Genomic DNA, 20025 nt, shown 5'->3' with positions numbered 1-20025 from the left:
TTCAGCGGGTATATATCGAGTATAACCCCCCCCTTTACTTGGGAGTAAGCCCTATTGCATTCAATAGGACTTACTTCTCGTCAGGCATGGTTAGGATTGTGCTGTAAGTCTAGACTCAACTCCTTTAGTGTTTTAAGTTTATAATTTCGCAACGTCCTTTAACATTCCAGCCTTAAATCCAGTTCTCCCTATTTCTGCAGCAATTTGTGGTTTTTAAATCCTCACGGAAATTCTTCGGCATTTCAGTTTGAATTTCTCCTAATAAACACATTTACATGTAACCCCCCCCCTTTTTTTGCAAGCCATTTCTCCTAATTCTTGTATACTATTTTCATGGCTACAATAACTTTCACCTAATATGTGCATTTTGTAAAGTGTGGTAGGAGAATCGCATTGCAAAATATGGCTAAGTACGAATTCCGAAGGACGGCTGTGTGTCAGTTCTTATATGGTTTCGGAAACTGCAAATTTGATAGATCCACCTCGAAATGCCAATGGAATCAAGTTTCTCCCCTCCTCCTAATTCCTAGCAACTTGGAGCAACAAGCACATCTAGCCCACGGACATCTTCTCAGTCTGGCTCTCCAATAACCTTTGGAGGAGTGAAGCTGGAAGCTCTTGTATGTTCTGCCTCCACAGGCTCCCTTTACATTGCAGCAAGGCCCAAGAGACCGGGTAGGGACATTGAGGGAGCTCAGGGTTCACAGCTCAAGAAATACAACTTGACTCACGGACAATCTCTCGGATAGTGACCGGCTGCGGAAGGGTGGCTGGTAAACTCTTGCCAGCGATGTTGACTGCAATGACCCGGAACAAAAGCTTCTCCCCTGTAGGAAGTCCCTTAGCGGTGTAGCCACAGCGTTCGACCAGCTCTGTGTTGGCAGCTACCCATTCGTCGGCTGGGGGCAGAGAACACAAGGTTAGAGGGTAAAGGGTGTTGGATGACAGGAGTGAGCCAGCAATAAATCACACTGTGTAAGTTGGAGTTAACTCTTTATTAGCAAAAAACAAACAAAAAAACAACAACAGCATGTGCACTGGAGGGTGAGGCCTAATAAGCCCAGCAACTCATCTCTGGTAGGTCTTGCCTCCATGAAGCAGTTGCTGAGACTGAAGGTCCTTTCCTCCCCACAGCTCCCTAAGTCCCCTTCTTTCTAGGGTTTCCCCCAAGCAATCTGAGATTGTGCCTATGTGAAGCTAACTTAACCTCCGCCCTTTTCATGCCTCTCCTGGTTCTGGGAGACAAGTGGGGAGGGGATATTATAACAGCAGGAGGGGAAGACACTTATGCCTCTTCAGCAGCCAGTCATCTCTGCTTCTTGGCATCCTTCCTCTCCTGCTTCTGATTCTGGAATTCTCTCTGCTACAGACTCTGCTGGCTCATTGTGCCCTGTTGCCCCTTCAGCTTCTGATACCTCCTCCACCCAGTCTTCTCCCTCTGACCACTCATCATCACCCCACCACCAACCCCCAGGCTCTGAGTCCTTTCCACTGCCAAACAGCTCTTCCTGACGTTTAGTTGCCATCTCCTTATTTGTAACTTGAAGCTATTGATTCGGAGTAGGAGTCCAGAGTAAGAGAAAACAAGCCCGATCCATCTACCATGTGACCGCCATTTTAGATATCTGAAGATGGCTACCATATCTCCTCTCAGTCTTCTCTTATCCAGGCCAAACATAACCCAACTCCCTCAACCATTCCTCAATAGGCTCGGTTTCCAGACCTTTGACCCCCCTGATACTCACTTCCTTCCTTGCAGTACTCAATGAGGTAGCCATCAATGCCCCCTGCACCAATCCGGTCTGGAGCACGCCACTTCAAAGTGGCCGTGGTGTCTGTGACATCTTCCAAGGTGAGGTGGAGTGGCTCACTAGTGGGGGCTGAAGGAGGAGGGAGGAACCAGAAGAGCAATTACACATATGCACAAACACACCATTGGTCTCTCATCTACACTGAGAAATCCATGACTTCCAGTTGGTCTCGCATGCTGAGAGCCTGCCATTTTGAACTTTTTGTCAATGCCTTCTTCTCCTTCTCCTTCTCCTTCTTCTTCTAAAAATGTAATATAAACACCGACAACTGGGAAACACTGGCCTGCGAGCGCTCCAATTGGAGAACAGCCTTTACCAAAGGCGCCATGGGCTTTGAAGATGCTCAAACTCAGGACGCAAGGGAGAAATGTGCTAAGAGGAAGGCATGCTTGGCAAACCCTCACTGTGATCAACTCCCGCCTGGAAACCTATGTCCCCACTGTGGAAGGACGTGTGGATCCAGATTTGGCCTCCACAGTCACTTACGGACTCACTGTTAAAACCGTGTATATGGAAGACAATCTTACTCAGCTACAAGTGATCACAGAAGAAGAAGAAGAAGAAGAAGAAGAAGAAGAAGGAGAAGAAGATTATACTACCCTAGTTTTCAAAGATACTCATGGCAGCATACAATGCAAATGACAAAATGATAATAAAATATATTGTGATTTTTTTTATTAATAATATTTTATTCAACAGTTTTCAGTTATAAAGAAATAAAGTGATACAAAGGAGGGGGGGAGAAAAAGACAAAAATGTAGAGAAAAAATATGTGAATAGATACCAAAAATACCCTAACCCTGTACATTTGTTTATAAATCTGATATTATTATCCTAATGCGTATGTAAATATTAATAATAAAATATAGAGTGATCCCTTGAAAAATCACCAATATTGACATCAAAACCAGGCCCCTACAATGAAATCAAGAACAGACAGTGAAATTAAGGCATCAAATAATCACCAGCAGAAAAGAGAACAGCCAGGTAAGTGTATTTTTGAACAGCCACGTGTTTACTAGCTGCTTCAAGCAATGCTGGGAGAGGGCCTAGGGCACCTCACTTGGCAAGGCACTGAACAGGCTGGGTGCCACAACTAAAAAGGCCCTGGCACTGGTTATCGCAAGCTGGGATGAAACAATCTGCCAGTTACAGTTCTCTCAATTTCTCATTTTTCCCAATCATAAATTTGGTTCCCCACATTTCGCAGCAATTTGTGATTTGTTTTATTTTTAAACCCTTATAAAAATCCACCGGCATTTCGGTGCAAATTTTTCTCCTAACATACACAATTTCATATGCAGTTTGGACCAATGTACACATTTTTACAAGCAATTTCCCCCGCCCCCCAATGTAATGCATTTGTGTGTGTTATTTTCACCAGTGCGTTCATTTTTATGCCCGCTGCCCCCTAATATATACACTTTTTGGCTGCTTAGCCGCACAGCAAAATGAAGATAAGCTTGGATTTCAGAGGACAACTGTGTTTTTTCGGTTCATATATTGTTCCGCAAAGCGTGAATTTGATAGATTCGGCTTCAAAATGAGACCCAAATCAAGTTTCTCCTCCATCCCTACCACCAACGTGCTTCCTTTCCTTTGGCAGTCACTCTGCAGGCAAGAGAAGGAGGGGAAAGACACCCAGCCGTGCAGCAATAAAACTGCTAGCACACTTGCAAAGCTAAGCAGGGCCCAGTATGATTTCACCCACCTAAGGTAGGAAGAAGGGATTATTTGGCTTTTATCCTGCAATATTTATCATTACTCCATGGCCTGCACATTTCATACACTTGTCTCTTTCCATCTCTTGATCAATAGCACCCCCCCCCCCGCCATAAAATTTACTCACCGATAGGCATGAAAGGTTTGGTGTTCAGGCTGGGCTGAGAGACTCCGATTGCGTTGACGGCAAAGACCCGCATCTCATACAGCACCCCCTCAATCATCTTGGTGGACTCATAGGTTGTCTCGGTGAAAACGTCGAAATTCAGCTTCATCCAACGCATGCTTCCTTTCTTCTTGCGCTCCATCAGGTACCCTGAGGCAGAAAGGGGGGGAAGGAATGAGGTCAACAGGAGGAGACACCATCTCCCCCAGAGATTGTCCACAGAATGGAAGATGGCCGGATCCCCAAGGATGTGCTCTACGGGGAGCTGGCTTCAGGAAGCAGGCACCAGGCCAACTCTTGAGTTACAAAGGTGTCTGCAAACATGAAGGCTGGCAACACCAATGCCATCATTCTTGAGGGTGACCACAGGGGCTGGAGATACTTAGGCAGCCATGTTGGGCATCCACAGCAGTGTCCAGAGGAGGAATGACCGCTGGGAGGAGCACAGAGAGAAGAAACGCCATGGTGCACCTGCAGCAGCACAACCGGATACGCCTTTATCTGCCCCAGCCACAACAAAACATGTCTCCCCTCATATCAATCTCTACAGCAGGCGCTGCAACCTTCCAACAGTTTGACTTCATCACCGAAGATGCACTCCTCCATCGTCTCCCTGCCAACAACAACTGTCCCCACAAGACAAGGGATCCCCAGTGACCCAGCTATGCCATCTCAGGTTCATTCGCAGGTAAGATTCAGAAGAACTTTATGCTACTGAAAAGAGCTATGCAAGGCGATGGAGTTGTGAAATCGACTGGATCAATTTCTCTCCCAAGGGCGAAAGAACCCAAACCAAAAATGCAAATGCTTTTGAACAGGCACGTGCAAGAGTGATCAATGGAGGAGGACACATACCCATTTTAAACATTGATTTTTGAAAAGAATGGACATGTTCTTGTAATCTGTGATGATGCACACACCCATTTTAAAGGTAAAGGTAAAGGGACCCCTGACCATTAGGTCCAGTCACGGACAACTCTGGGGTTGCGGCGCTCATCTCGCTTTATTGGCCAAGGGAGCTGGCATACAGCTTCCGGGTCATGTGGCCAGCATGACAAAGCTGCTTCTGGTGAACCAGAGCAACGCACGGAAACACCGTTTACCTTCCCATCGGAGTAGTACCTATTTATCTACTTGTACTTTGTGCTTTCAAACTGCTAGGTGGGCAGGAGCAGGGAACGAGCAACGGGAGCTCACCCCGTCGCGGGGATTCGAACCGCCGACCTTCTGATCAGCAAGCCCTAGGCTCTGTGGTTTAACCCACAGCGCCACCCGCATCCATTTATTATACCATTTTAAAGGTATAATGATAATAATAGATATGGGCACTCATCTGAATAAGAGGGATATGCACATATCCTGAACACACAGAAATAATAATAATAATAATAATAATAATAATAATAATAATAATAATAATAGTAATAATAATAATAATGTGACCTGATCAATGGAGAGTGAGGGTTTGTTACTCCTCAACCAGGCATGTGAAGGGCATAAATGTGTTGTTGTTGTTGTTGTTGTTTTTGTTGTTTTTGTTGTTGTTACTGTCACAGTATCATAGCAATATGCACAATTTGTACACCGCCCTATACCCACAGGTCTCTTACCAGTCACAGGCATGCCGCCATCGTATTTGGGCACATCCCACACCAAAATGGCCCAGTCCTCTCCCACCGAAGTGATGCGCACGGATTCCGGAGGATCGGGGACGTCTGCCAAAGACATGGGACAATGGGAGTAAGATGGGAGCAGTGGGACGGCAGGCCTGCCCCGCAATTGCAGCCAGACAGGTTACTCACCCACCACCTTGATATTGAGGGTCGCTACGTCCTCCCCCACCGGATTGGTCACCTTGATGGTGTAGCTCCCTTCATCTGAGCGCTCGGCACTCTCTATCACAAAGCTGCTCAGCTCGTTCCTCTCCTCTATACGGACCCGGCCCTCCTTCTCCGCAAAGACCTGAGGAGTATGGGAGAGCAAGCAAGGACGAGTCAAGTGGAGAAGTACGCACAACCTCCAATGAAAATAGGAACATCCTAAATAATAATAATAATAATAATAATAATAATAATAATAATAATAGTAATAATAATAATAGTAATAATAATAGTAATAATAATAATAATATTTTTGACAATCATTTTTATTAATTTTCAATTGCAATAATCCAATGGTAGCCAGAATTCATGGTTTGATAATTTACTTTGTTTCTGCGTTCCAAGATCTTATTCCTCTCAATTCCATTCCATTCAAAATAACCACCCCTTATATAACAACTGCAATATTAATGACATCCATTCGTCTTGACACATTAAACGATTTATAAACTTATAGGTGAAGCGATAGTCTGATTCCTCCTGTGTGTGACAATTATTCTGTCTATGGTGTTCCTTCCTGTCCTTGTAAAAAGTTATGTCTATCTTTCTCCAGCCGATACTTCCATCATGCCTTGGGTGGAGCTAATATCCCTAATAATAATAATAATAATAATAATAATAATAATACCCCCGGCCATCTGACTAGGTTGCCCCAGCCACGCTGAGCAGCTTCCAACTTCTAGAAAGACAGAATAAAACACTGGAGGTTGTGCACTCTCCTTCCTTGGAGGTTTTTAAGCATAGGGTGAATGGCCATCTGTCATGGATGCTTTAGTTGAGATTCCTGTATTGCAGGGGGTTGGGCTAGAGGGCCCTTGGGATCCCTTCCAACTTCACAATTCTATGATTAAACATTTAAAAAACAGGGCTGATTTCAGATTTCTTCTAAAGATTGTATAGTTACTTAACTCCCTGGCTCAGTGGGTCCATAACCTACAACAGGCATGTCCAACAGGTAGATCGCGATCCACTGGTAGATCACTGGACGTCTGCGGTAGATCACCAGTAGATCACTAGCTCCTCCCACAGAAGTTCAACAACAACTTTGGCTCCCGTAAAAAAGGTCAACAACTTAGAGCTGAACCCCTAAAAAACGTGGCTTTCCTCCTCCCTAAAAAAGCTCAACCTGAACCCCCTGATCACTGCCAGATTTTAATTCAGAAAGTAGATTGCAGCCTCTTGGGAGCTGGCCAGCCCTGCCCTACAACATTTCTCCAACGAAAATAGAGACGTTCTAAGGAAAAGCAGGATACTCTGGGACCATGGGCGTAGCCAAGGTGAGGGCAGGGGAGCAGCTGTTCCCCCTCCATCAAATAAAACAATAGAACTAACTGACCAATCACAACGGTTCTGCCCCTCCCCCAACAGAAGTCCTGCCCCCCCATAACAAAAATCCTAGCTACGCCCACGTCTGGGATCAAATCAGAAACGGGGGCGGCTTCTGCAAATCCAGGACTGTCCCTGGAAAATAGGGCACCTGGAGGGTCTGCGTAATCTGCACCGTGCAGAGTCGATACAGTGGTACCTTGGTTTACAACCATAATCCGTTCCGGAGGTCCGGTTGTAAACCAAAACAGGTTGTAACCCAAGGTGCACTTTCGCCAATGGGGCCTCCCTCCCAAAAAAAGCTGAGATCAATATGGTGGTGGTGGGGAATTAGTCCTGGTTTAAATGTGAAAACTAAAGCAAAAGGATTTCACTGAGAACTAAGGCTGCAATCCTAACTACGTCTACCCAGAAGTAAGTTCCACTGAATAGGGTGTGCAATCTCACAGAATTTAGTGAGTCGTGGTGGTTAGGATTGTGCTGTTAGTGCAACTAGCAGGGCACTAAGACGCAGTGGTGTGGCTGCTCCTTAAAAAGGCCACCCTGGGCCCAATGGTATGTAATTACTAGAATTTTTTTTGGTAGGGGTTAAAATGTTCTTCTAAGTGTTCTTGCCTGACAGCCACAGATGACATCTTTTAAACCAGATGTTGTTTAAACCAGAGGTTCCCAAAGTGAGCAATACTGTCCCCTACAGGGCAGTGGGATCACCTAGTGGGGTGCTAAGGGGCAAGGGGGCGCCAGAGGTGTGAAAGACTTCGAAAAGCTGATATCACTGGATGGAGTCCGTCATTTTTGCTGAACGAATTGACCCATATCGTTTTATCTGGATTTTAAATAAATGTGATATTAATCAAAATAATAATAAAAAAATACCCCTCCCCACTCTCTCACTATATATAAGGGTCTGGTGACTTCCGTTTCAGTTTATCTGAAGAAGTGTGCATGCACACGAAAGCTCATACCAAGAACAAACTTAGTTGTTCTCTAAGGTGCTACTGGAAGGATTTTTTATTTATTTATTTATTGTTTGTACTATGGCAGACCAACACGGCTACCTACCTGTAACTGGTGCTATTAATCGTTACCGTTTTGAATCTCATTGTATTATTATCTTGGGTTGTGCAAACCACTATTCTGAAGAATGCTTTTTATAGCGTGGGGATGAGTATTTGAAACCAAGGGGGCAGAACCCCCCAAAAAAATTGGAAGAGGGGTAGTGGGGGAAAATCGCAGAACAACTAATGACGGGGAACACTGTACAGACACTGGACAGTCCAGTTTCAACCCGCCACTAATTCATTAGGATTGCGTCAATGTTTGAAATAATATATACAAAGAACTCAAAAAATTATTTTAATTTACATTTTAAAAAGGCCAGAAATATTTCTATTAAGCATATTGCCAAAAGAAATAGGGAAATCGAAAAGAACACTGTTCATGTACAGGATATAGGGGGCCAGAATTTTAGTAGCAAGAAATTGGAAAAATACAACAATACCTAACACGTCAGAATGGCGAATTCTAATGGTAGAATACCTGCAACTAGCAAAGGCGACTGGAAGGATAAGAGGCCAAACAGATAGTCTATAAGGAATGGATAATTTTTTAAAAATACTTTAAAAACTGCTATAAAAGGAAACCTCTTGGCAGAGCTAGACTGACCCTTGTATTGTATAGATATAAGTTCGTAGAGCTCTATAAAGAAACTAAATAAGAAATATGTAATGGTGCGGTATAAGGTAATCAATAGCTAAAGTACAGTGAGACTAATTGGAAGTCATTTTTAATTTCTCTCTTCTCAAGTTTTATAATTATTTGCACTGTTGGGTATATAAATGACGTTTGTTATATGAACTTTGCTGTTTTTGATATTGTTTGTTTGTTTGTATGCTTGTTTGTTTTTTGTTTTTTCTTTCTATAAATGTATTTATTTTAAAACAATCAAGATAATTTTTTTAAAAAAGGATTGCGTCAATGTTGTTGCTGGAATCCGTCTGTCTTGGGAGACAATGAAGGAGTGCCCCTTTGGGGGTGAAGTCAAAGTGTTTTGGAGGTTGCCTCAATGACATGCTATAGAATACACCTGCTTAAAAAAAAACCCCACGCCACCAGACTGGAGGTAGAACTAGACAAGTTCTTTTGCAGCCAGCTTAAGAGATTTCAGAGCTCCATCTAGTATGCAGGCTGAGACCTTACCTGCCCACAGACTGTCTCGCCAGAGTGCATGCTCTAGTTATCTCCCGCTTGGACTACTGCAATGCGCTCTACGTGGGGCTACCTTTGAAAGTGTCCCAGAAACTACAACTAATTCAGAAGGCGGAAGCTAGACTGGTGACTTGGAGTGGCAGCCGAGACCACATAACACCTGTCCTGAAAGACCTACATTGGCTCCCAGTACGTTTCCGAGCACAATTCAAAGTGTTGCTGCTGACCTTTAAAGCCCTAAATGGCCTCGGTCCAGTATACCTGAAGGAGCGTCTCCACTCCCATCGTTCAGCCCGGACACTTGAGGTCCAGCTCCAAGGGCCTTCTGGTGGTTCCTTCACTGCGAGAAGCAAAGCTACAGGGAACCAGGCAGAGGGCCTTCTCAGTAGTGGAACACCCTCCTATCAGATGTTAAGGAAATAAGCAACTATCTGACTTTTAGAAGACAGCTGAAGGCAGCTCTGTTTAGGGAAGTTTTTAATGTTTGATGTTTTATTGTGTTTTTAATATTCTGTTGGGAGACGCCCAGAGTTGCTGGGGAAACCCAGCCAGAAAACCCTGGAGCTGAGGCACTGAGCACAGAATCCACAACATGTTCTCTCTTGACCCGGCCATGCCTACCTCAGTACCCCTCATCCAGGTGGCCACAGGTGCTGGTTCCCCAGTGATGGACACGTCCAAGCGCAGCTTGTTCCCAGCAACCACCACAAGGGTGTTTTCATTAGTCTTTCCGGAACAATCCAAGTGGATCTTGGGGGGCTCTGGAGAAACCAGAAATGACTTGAGGGGGGGAAATGGGACACAACCTCATCTCCACACCACCACATTTAATACCTTAAATGAAGACCCACATTTTCCCCCACAGCACAGCTATTCACTGCCTGCTGCCCCACAAGGCCGCAAAAAATTCGAATTTGCCTTTTATGGGTTTTACTTATTCAATTTTTCCCCATTCCCTCCCTTATTTGTTTATGAAAAACTGGAAAAATTGGGGGGAGGGATAGTTGATTTCCCCCCGTGTCCGCCCCCCCCCCACCAGGTTTTCACATTTCTACTCTCTCTTTCTTAATGGATATTGAAAAAATCCTCCAGCTTTTGTACCCACCCACCCTCAAAGGACAACAGGGCCCACCCAGGACTCACCTTGCTTGGGGACATATTCAATCTTGATTTCTAGAGTGGGAAGAGAACAAATGGGGAAAGTGAAGAACAGCCGTGAGTACCTCTGGCCAGTGTGGGATGTTGCAATACCTGCTTCCTCCCTCCCACATTATTTTAGAATTAAAAGTGCAGTGGGATTCCACACCAGCAGTGTCCCTGTGAGAAACGGGGACATCAAACAAATGCTGCCAGGATGCATGTCAGCGGCTCCCGGATGGTTGCCCAGGAAAGTATAAAGACAAGAGAAAGTTTCTTACCGTCCTTTTTTATTTCAATCTTTACAGAGGATATAGAGCCCAGCCTCAGGGGCGGAAGAAGGGGGCGGTGGGGGCAGTCTGCCCCATGTGTCATCACTGAAGGGGGTGACATTTGACGCACCGCCTGCCCACAACTTCCGAGCCATCAGGGGAAGAGACAGAGCTGTACCACCTTGCTTGGCGGCCTTCCCCCCTTCCCCCTTCGTTCTGACAGCTCGGGGGAGGCTTGGGAGTCGCGGGCGGGCAGCAAGAGGGAAAGGAGGAAGGCTGCTGGCAAAGCAGGGCGGCTCCCTCCCCCCCCCTGGAAGCATCCCGCCACGGGTGGCTCACTCCACCCCTCCATGGGCAGCTCGCTCTGCCCCATGGGTGTCTCGCCCCCTGGGACGCTCACCCCGCCTCCATGGCCCCACCCCTGGGTGCATAGCATGTGCGCTGCTCTGGGTGCCAGAGCAGCTAGCTCTGCCTCTGCCCAGCCTCTTGGATAATGGCGTTGTCCCGAGTCAATCTCCGCCCCCCGTCTCTCTCACTTACTCATTCGTCACTTCTACGGGTGCTGCAACATGCCCTCTGTCTTTGAGCTCTTTGCTCTCCTACTTTTAAAGCTCGCCTGGTTCTGGGAGATGGAGGGCCTGGTATGCTTTCTAATGGCAACGTGTCAGCTGGGTGTTTTTCCGGCTCTCCCATGATTTCCCCAGCTTTCCCCCTCATCTGCCTCTGAGCTGCGACCTCCCGCAAACCCCTGTTGTAAATCTATATTGTCTTCCTCTTCCTCCTCCTTGGAAGGGTCAGGATGGGGAGGGGGGGGGTCTCCAACATTCTTCCTCCTCCTCTGCCCAGTCCCTGACAAACGCCTCCTCACAGCTAGGGAAGATCCATAGGGTCTCGAGTCCCTGAGCATGAAACGTGGGTTCTGCAACAAGCATGGAAACTGGTGTGTTTCACCTCAGGGCAGAAGCTCGAGGCCTTTAGCCAAAAGTCCCTCCGTACACTGACCCAGGAAGTTGAGCTTGGCGGACAGAGAAAGAGCATATCCATCAGGGACGAAGGTGTAGTCTCCCTCGTCCTCTGGCCTCACGTCATCGATGACCAGCTTGTGGAACCTGTGGGGTGAGAGCACTATTAGGGGCAAAGCAGGTGGAAGGATGGAAGAGGCTTCCGATCGCAGTCACTGAGAAATGCCCTGTTCATAGCGGAAAGAGGAAGAAATCCCGACAAAAGAAGAATGGGTTTTTAAGTTAATGGACTAGGCAGTGATGGCAAAGAGGACAGTAAACAAACAAACAAACAAACAAAAAACCAACCACCACAAAGAGATAGAAAAGATGAGAACTGTGTCGAAGAGTGGAGGTTCTTTTCAGGCCGTTTGAGAAAAAGCTATGGCCGAACGAAATCGTAAGCAGGATTTGAATAAAAGGCAAGGGAAGGAAAATAACTAAATGATTGTCATGCAAGTTATACCGTAATTCAACAGAAAATAAATGGCAGTTATGGCAGCCAATAAAGGAATACAGTGGTACCTTGGTTTAAGAACAGCTTAGTTTATGAACAACTTGGATTAAGAACGCTACACACCCGGAAGTAGGTGTTTTGGTTTGTGAACTTTGCCTTGGAAGCAAAACATGTTCCGCTTCCTGTTGAGTGTGTTCCATTTACAAATTGAGTCCCCCCGCCGCTATGGGAAAGCACGCCTTGGTTTAAGAACGCTTTGGTTTAAGAACGGACTTCTGGAATGGATTAATTATTTATTAATTAATTAATTAATTAATTAATTAATTAATTAATTAATTATAATACTCCGCCCATCTGGCTGGGTTTCCCCAGCCACTCTGGGCGGCTCCCAACAGAATATTAAAAACACAATAAAACATTAAACATTACAAACTTCCCTAAACAGGGCTGCCTTCAGGATGGGAAGTCAAAATGTATTATATTGAAAGTGAATGAAATAATGCCAAATTTTGTGTAAAAAACTAATTAAAATCCATTTTGAAAAAAAAAGTATTTTAAAAAATGCCCTGTTAATGACATACTGAGTGTTCCAATGACATGAGTGTGAACTCCTTTTGGAACTCCTTTTAGTAGGCTATGTGGTGGCTACGAAGAGACTTGGGCTTGTGGATTTTTGTTGAGGTTCGCTACCTTCTCTCCACCACCCAATAATCTGAGCGCCGGGCCTGAGCTTTTCAACGGGAGAGTTGGCCTCACCAAGAACGCATGTCCCTTTCTTTCCAAAACGGGCCATCTTGTCTTTTCTTTAGCACTTCTTTCGACAAATTGAAACAAAACCACCCTCTGTGGACAGCCCGATAGGTCAGAATCCCACTAAGCACAAACAGTATAACTGGGACTTTAGGCATACAAATTATCACACACAAATGTTATCTATCTACCAGTTCCAGGAGTTGTCCCCATTGGGCAGTTGCTGATGGCCGAAGCCCTGGGAGGGAGGGCAACCACGAACCCTGCTTCCAACTCAACATGTTGACTGCAACAACCAAAGCCTGGTGGTCCTCACAGTACAGGGTGGCCACAATAATTATTCTGCCCTGTGATGGAGTCTGGGCAGCTATGGCTGATACTCGCCATTTTAATTTCTGCACAATGCCTCTGGGTCCCCGACTTAGAAACACTATGTTGAGGCCTCAGAGGCATTGGGGGGGAATAGAAATGGTGGAATTTATTGTCAGGGACGAGACAGAGGTTTCAAACCCTCCAGAGGGAGGGGGAGACACAGGGTTGGAGGAAGGAGAAGGAGTGCCCGAGGAGTGCCCATCATCCCTAGCTAGCAGGAACCACTGGTCAGGGATGATAGGAATTGTAATCCAAAAACAGCGGGAGACCCAAGTTTGGGAAACATTGCATTAGACACAGAAGTGATGGCTGGCGCAAGGGCCTTCTCATGAGATCTGTGACAGGATTCGAAGCTGGATTTTACAGTCCAAATTCGACACCCTACCCACAACACCACAGAAGAGTCGGCTCTGCTTACAAAAGCAAAATGGCGGCCGCCAATGGAGCCGCAGAGTCCGCAACTACCCCACATAACACACTTGGCCCTCAGAGAGCGCTGGCTTCCCTTTAGGCTCACCTGCCCTTGTGAGAGATCGTGATGCGTTTGCTGGGTCGGACCTCGACTCCGTTTTTGTACCATTTGCCGGTAACCTTCTCATCGGACACTTCACACTTGAAGACGGCCTGCTCCGTGGCTTTGACGGTAAGGTCAGCAATGCCCTGAAGAACCTCCAGCTGTTTATCTGGGTGGAGAAAGAGCGAGAGATGAAGAGGACTGATCCCACTTGTGTGTGGGGGGCAGCCATCCAAATCTCTTTCAGAGGCCGTGTACCCTCTGGTCCAACCATTTCTCACAAACCTTCAACCACAAGGTCTGCCGCTGACTGGCCACCGTTGGTCATGATCTGGTAGCGCCCAGCATCCTCCTTGGTGGCTTCGTTGATTATGAGAATGTGCTTTTTGCCATCCTTTTTGAAGCGGTACTTGAACGTCTCTTCACGAGTCAGCTCTACACCATCCTTCGACCTGGAGGCAGAAAGAAAGAAGAGGAGACTAAGATGGAGAGGGGACAAAGCTGGGAAGACAGTTTTTGTTTGTTTGTTTGTTTGTTTGTTTGTTTGTTGTTTAAAAATTGGATTCTGTCAGGTTTGGTTTATTTCCATTTCTCATTATTCCAGCCATCATAAGTTCAGTTCACCACAGTTCACCATCAGTCTGCAATTTATTTATTTTTTAAAGAAAAGTCACCAGCATTTTAGTGTGCCTTGCTCCTAAGATAGATAGATAGATAGATAGATAGATAGATAGATAAGAGATATAGATATAGATTGCAAGCACCTTCCCCATGTTTAATGTCGTTATCATCGATATATGCCTTTCCCCTAACTTTCTTTTTTCTTGTTGGAAAACTGCACCACAAAAAGTCAGAGAAGGGTGAATTTTGGAGGATAGGCTGCGTTTTGATTCACACATTGTTTCAGGAACTGAGGCGGGCCTCACATTAAAATGTGAATGGAACTGAATTGCTCCTTCCTCCCTGTCTAGACACGCTAAATGGGAAGGGAAGGCAAAAGGGGGGGGGGAGAGAGAAATAAGTCCATAGCTGTCAACTTTCCCCTTTTTTAAAGGGAAATTCCCTTATTCTGATTCCTCACAAGAAAAGGGAACAGTTGACAGCTATGAATAAGTCTGCATGAAGCATGGAGGACGGGGCAAAAATCTGCACTGAATTCAGTGCTGTGTGTGTGTGTGTGTGTGTGTGTAGAAAAGCCTAGAAAAGAGGAAGTTTGTCCTGCAACAGAAAAGCTCCTCCAAAGGCACTGCCTCTTGCAGAGAGGCACCATCAATATATTTTGTGCGCAAACAATAAATCCATCGAAGCATATGATGCTTCCTTCTTCTTTGTATATAATTTTTATTAAATTTTCTGCTTTACAATTTAAAGTGCTTGCTTTTTATATCCTTAAGATATCAACGACATCCCTTCTTCTCTTTCCATGGTTCATTTTACATATCATAAATCCCTGCATATTTTACAGAAACTATACCATTCAGTATTCCATTATTATTGCATCCATCAAAACTTCTTTACACTGTTGAATTCATCTTAATGCTGCCATCATTTTCAGCTGCACACAGTTATTTCCCATATATTCAATAAACGTTTTCCAATCTTCTCTAAACGTATGTTCTTCTTATTCTCTTATTCTATATGTTAAGTCTGCAAGCTGTGCGTATTCTGTCAACTTAATTTGCCATTCTTCTTTGGTTGGGACCTCGCTCGTTTTTCCATTTTGGAGCTAACATATGATGCTTCCTGATATTGGTGCAAGCATCTAGTTCAGGGAGGTCCAACTTGTCACACCAAGTGGGCCACAAGAGTACTTCAACACAGAACCCACGGTCCAGTCCGCACACTGACTTATCACACAGGGGGTGGGGACTGCAGTGAAGCCAAAATTTGACACCTCTCCCCAGCCCTCCTGCTGCCTTCTCAAAGCTGGATAAGTGGGCTTTGGGAAGGAGGTGCAGGGCTCTGGCAGGGTCCTAGAGCCCTCCCACCTCCTTCCCAAATCTGGGAAAACACTAGGCTTTGGGAAGAAGGCAGGAGGACTCTAGAACCCTGTCAGAGCCCTCACACCTCCTTCCCAAAGCCCAACGCATTGCTTTCCTGGCTTTGGGAAGGCAGTGCGAAGGTTTCAAATGTTGCCAAGGGCTGCCAAAAACATGGGACCACCACAATCTAGTCATCTATTGCGACAGACAGCAACTTGCCAGGGCCTTTCACCTTGTCTGATCATTTTAACAGGAGATATCAGGGATTGAACGCAGGACCCTCTGCAAGCATCACACGTGTGAGAAGGTTCAAGAGGTAGCTCTACGGAAGCCAGTGCTGGAGCAGGAGGGGTTTGTTCAGATGACAACGGTCTGGGCAGGGGAAGTATGGGCAGGGAACTTACCATATCACCTGGGCTCCTTCCTCAGACACTTCCACTTCCATCTCCACCTTGTCCCCAACGAACACTTGCTGGTCATCCAGGGCACCCACGATCAGGACAGGTGGTTCTAGGGAAAGACAGACATTATGGCAAGGGCACGGCTCCAGGGCCAGTGCCAGGCGCTCCCAAACAAGCCTCTCCAGCCCATCCCCTCTGTCTGCCCCCAGCCACCTTGGCACCTTACTAACTCTGCTAAGTTAGCCCTGCCAATTGTTGTTTGCTGCATTTGCAGCATAAAGTGACCTCTCTGGGGGAATTTCACTTTCATTGTAAAATAAACCCCTCTAAGTTGTGTGTGCGTGTGTGTTTGGTATTACTGTTGTTGGCACCCATCCATCTCGAGAGACAGTGTTATGCACCTGGAGAATCACAGCACCAGCTGTGGCTGCAGAGACTGGTATGGTTGATGGTATCAAATGTTTGCATGTTCTCTGTCCATCTCTCAGCACAAATTGTGCTGGGGTTGTCGGTATCTGTCTGAGTCGAGAGAAAATGGAATGTGCCTCTGGGAGCGAAGTCAAACCACTGAGTTAGCAGCACCCAAGTGACCTTCCCGGGGCACAAGCCTGGGCAGTGTATACGGAAGTCCTGGGCTGCCCAGAAGACAAAACCCCCTCTCTCGGCCTCGCTGATGTGGTCCAAAGGAAAGCAGCAGCTTGGCTGCAGGAATTGCAGGAAGGAGACATACAAGGCGCCATCTTAGGGACTCGTGTAGAGTTTACTCCTTAGGCTTCTCTTCCCCCAAAGATGTCCCACAAGGCAGTGGGTATGGATTGTTCCTCAGGGTTTATTCCCAAAGCCTTTCTTAGGATCAGTGTTTTCCTTCTCCTAGATGCGCTACCTTCCCAGATGGACGAGCCCAATCTGCCCCTCATTCACCTCCAAAGCTCCTGCAGAAACCACCTTCTTGACTGTCGAACCCGGTCTTACCCGCTCAATCCATGGGCTTTGCATGTCTTTGCATGCAGAGGGACTCCCTAACTCATGGAGGGTTTGGAATCCATCAACTCACCCTCACCTGGTTTAGCCAGCCAGTCAAAACCATTCCCAGGATGCGGCTGCTGTCGCTGGCAGCTTCTCAGAGCCACAGATGAGAGCCGAGCGCAGGGGCAGGGAGGGGACCACCGGCCGACAAACTACCCAGAAGGAGCGCAACATGTCCCCCAACAGAGATACTGTCCCTCCCTGTACAAACACACACACACACACACACTCTTCTTCCATAATCCTCACCTTTAACAAAGACCTCCGTGAAGCACCTCTCATCTCCACAAACGCATTCATAGGCTGCGTCATCAGCCAGCGTGGTCTTAGTGATGGTCAGGATGCGTTTCTTGCCCACGTTCTCAAAGATGTATCTGCCCACGAAGAAGAGACGCCACGTCACAACTGAGAAAGACTAATCCAGAGTCCGTCCGTCCGTCTCAGCAGCTGTTTTCCCATTTTCCCCACCCAACAGAACCCAACTCTGCTCTTAAGAGAATGCCATAGGCACCCTTGGCTACCCATCCACATTCAGACTCACTTTCCACTGGGCTTGATCACTTGGCCATTCTTCATCCATTTGATATTAAGGTCTGGGTCGCTCAGCTCCACATACATCTTGATCTTGTGCCCTTTGTCAACTTGGTAGGCTGGGTCCAGTTTTTTGATAAAGGCTGCAAAAGAGACAGGGGGAGGACTACTAAAAAAAAGCCTTTGGGGCCCCATCCTGCTTCCTACTTCCTTGCTGCAGTCATGAGGTTTCTGCTCCAAGTACAGCCTCTTCCTATCCTGAGAGCTACAGATCTCCACTTCCACCTCAAAGGGGGGGGGGCTGGTATATTGCTTGCCTCACTTCGGCACAGAACGCCACCTTGATCTCCTTAGGAGAAAGGCGGGATAGAAACACGGCGAGAAAAAGAGAAATGGATGCAAACCGCAGGAAGGGAACGGTACCTGAAAAGGGTTCAAATCCCCTCTCAGCCAGGAAGCTCACTGGATGACGCTGTGGGCCAGTTGCCATCTCTCTGCCTAAACTACCTCACAGGGTTGTCGAGGGGACAAAATGGAGAGAGGACGCAGGGGTGAGGGGAAGAATTGTGCATGTTGCCTTGAGCTCTTTGGAGGAAAGGCCAGGTATAAACCAAATGCACGTATAAAAAGGAAGGAAGGAAGGAAGGAAGGAAGGAAGGAAGGAAGGAAGGAAGGAAGGAAGGAAGGGGCACCTCTCAGGTGGGCACCATTTCCATTCTAAGAGAGGTGTTTTGACACCTCTTTTTCTAGAAAAAGAGCACCGAGTCCGCAGGATGGGGGGCACTGGATGGTACTGTGCTGAAGGACCCCCTCAATCCTAGAGCCATCTCCCCCCACCACACACACGTACAGCACCGCAGATAATCAATGTAGATGTGGCCTCCTCCTGAAACTTTCCAGAAGGTCTGATATGGGGTCCAGGCCCACCCACCCATTCCTAAGGTAAAGGTAAAGGTAAAGGGACCCCTGACCATTAGGTCCAGTTGCAGACGACTCTGGGGTTGCGGCACTCATCTCGCTTTACTAGCCGAGGGAGCCGGCGTACAGCTTCCGGGTCATGTGGCCAGCATGACTAAGCCGCTTCTGGCAAATCAGAGCAGCGCACGGAAACGCCGTTTACCTTCCCACCGGAGCGGCACCTATTTATCTACCTGCACTTTGACGTGCTTTTGAACTGCTGGGTGGGCAGGAGCTGGGACCGAGCAACGGGAGCTCACCCCGTTGCGGGGATTCGAACCGCCGACCTTCTGATCGGCAAGCCCTAGGCTCTGTGCTTTAACCCACAGCGCCACCCGCGTCCCGATTCCTAAGATACCCTGCTCCCGATCAGTGACCTCGGGAGACCTGGCTCCCAGGCCAAAAGGGAGAGAGTCCAGGCTTCCTGGCTGACCTTCACTCTTTTTGACTTCCACCTTGGCTTTCTTGAGCCTCTTCAGCATGCCGCGGAGGTCGGTAATGCCATACTCAAAGGCAATGCGCTCGTACTCGCTCTTCTTGGTCACGCCTTTAAGCAGCTCCCAGATCTCCGGCGGGATCCCCAAATCGTCGTCGTCATCCTTCTTCTTCTTCTTCTTCTCCTCTTCCAGCTGCTGCTGGCCCTCTCTGCACAGAGAAGGAGGCAGGACCTTTCGAGCCGTAGCTTCCCGTAGAACAGTCGTTCAACCCCTGCACCCCCACTTCCCTGCTCACAGTGGGTGACGTGGATAAGGGACTACACTGCATTCACAGTCACGCACTCCTCAACCTCATACCCATGCGTCTCTCACAGGGAATTAATTCTGAGTCCAACCCAGCCTCTCAAGCTATCACAAAGTGCACGCTGATAAGAACTTCCAAGACAATGCAAGGAACAGGATGAAATCGCGAAAGAAGCACAATTTAGGCCTGAAATCATTCCCCTGGTAGGTATGGACATCTCTTCCACATGGAACTTTGGGGTGGGGTGGGGTGGAGGCTGGACAAAGCATGGAATTGGAGCGAGGGCAGAGGAAGTGGGAGACTCTCCCTAATGTTCAAAGTTGCTGTCCTCAGCCTCTGATTGGCTTCCAACCTGCCCTTCTCCAATGCCAGCCACCTATTACAAAAAGCTAATTTCCTTCCCTTTGCATCTGGACTGCTGCCCATCGCTATGAGCTGCTTCGCTTTCGGCCTACGCTTGACCATTTTGGACGACAGCATCGGCCTAGTGGACTCCCCCATGACCAAATTCGGTTTCTAGACTTCATCCTACACCTACAAGGGTCTCCAAGCAGGGTTTTTTTAAAAAAGGTAAAGGAACCCTGGCTGGTTACATCCTGTCAAAGGCGACTATGGGGTTGCGGCGCTCATCTCGCCTTCAGGCCGAGGGAGCCGGCGTTTGTCCACAGACAGCTTTCCGGGTCACGTGGCCAGCAGGACTAAACTGCTTCTGGCGCAACGGGACACCGTGATGGAAGCCAGAGTGCACGGAAACGCCGTTTACCTTCCCGC

The 20025-nt window shown here is 47.2% G+C and overlaps 1 protein-coding gene across 1 annotated transcript in view; it reads right to left on the bottom strand.

Annotated features, from left to right (window-relative positions):
- The window catches only part of MYBPC2 (myosin binding protein C2), a 64256-nt gene that overhangs the window by 15845 nt on the left and 28386 nt on the right, over positions 1-20025 (bottom strand). Inside the window, exons 9-22 of the mRNA XM_033168999.1 lie at positions 18947-19158; positions 17567-17699; positions 17275-17399; positions 16003-16108; positions 13902-14068; positions 13620-13785; positions 11525-11631; positions 10257-10286; positions 9735-9874; positions 5502-5661; positions 5310-5414; positions 3661-3849; positions 1746-1880; positions 732-899 (exon numbers count right to left, since the gene is read on the bottom strand). Of these exons, the coding sequence (XP_033024890.1) occupies positions 732-899; positions 1746-1880; positions 3661-3849; positions 5310-5414; positions 5502-5661; positions 9735-9874; positions 10257-10286; positions 11525-11631; positions 13620-13785; positions 13902-14068; positions 16003-16108; positions 17275-17399; positions 17567-17699; positions 18947-19158 (1943 nt within the window). The remainder of the gene's footprint in view (positions 1-731; positions 900-1745; positions 1881-3660; positions 3850-5309; positions 5415-5501; positions 5662-9734; positions 9875-10256; positions 10287-11524; positions 11632-13619; positions 13786-13901; positions 14069-16002; positions 16109-17274; positions 17400-17566; positions 17700-18946; positions 19159-20025) is intronic.

Source organism: Lacerta agilis, chromosome 14 (genome assembly GCF_009819535.1).
Source record: "Lacerta agilis isolate rLacAgi1 chromosome 14, rLacAgi1.pri, whole genome shotgun sequence".
Lineage (NCBI taxonomy): Eukaryota > Metazoa > Chordata > Lepidosauria > Squamata > Lacertidae > Lacerta > Lacerta agilis.
Note: the sequence above shows the minus strand (reverse complement) of the source record. Positions and strands in the feature narration are given on the sequence as shown.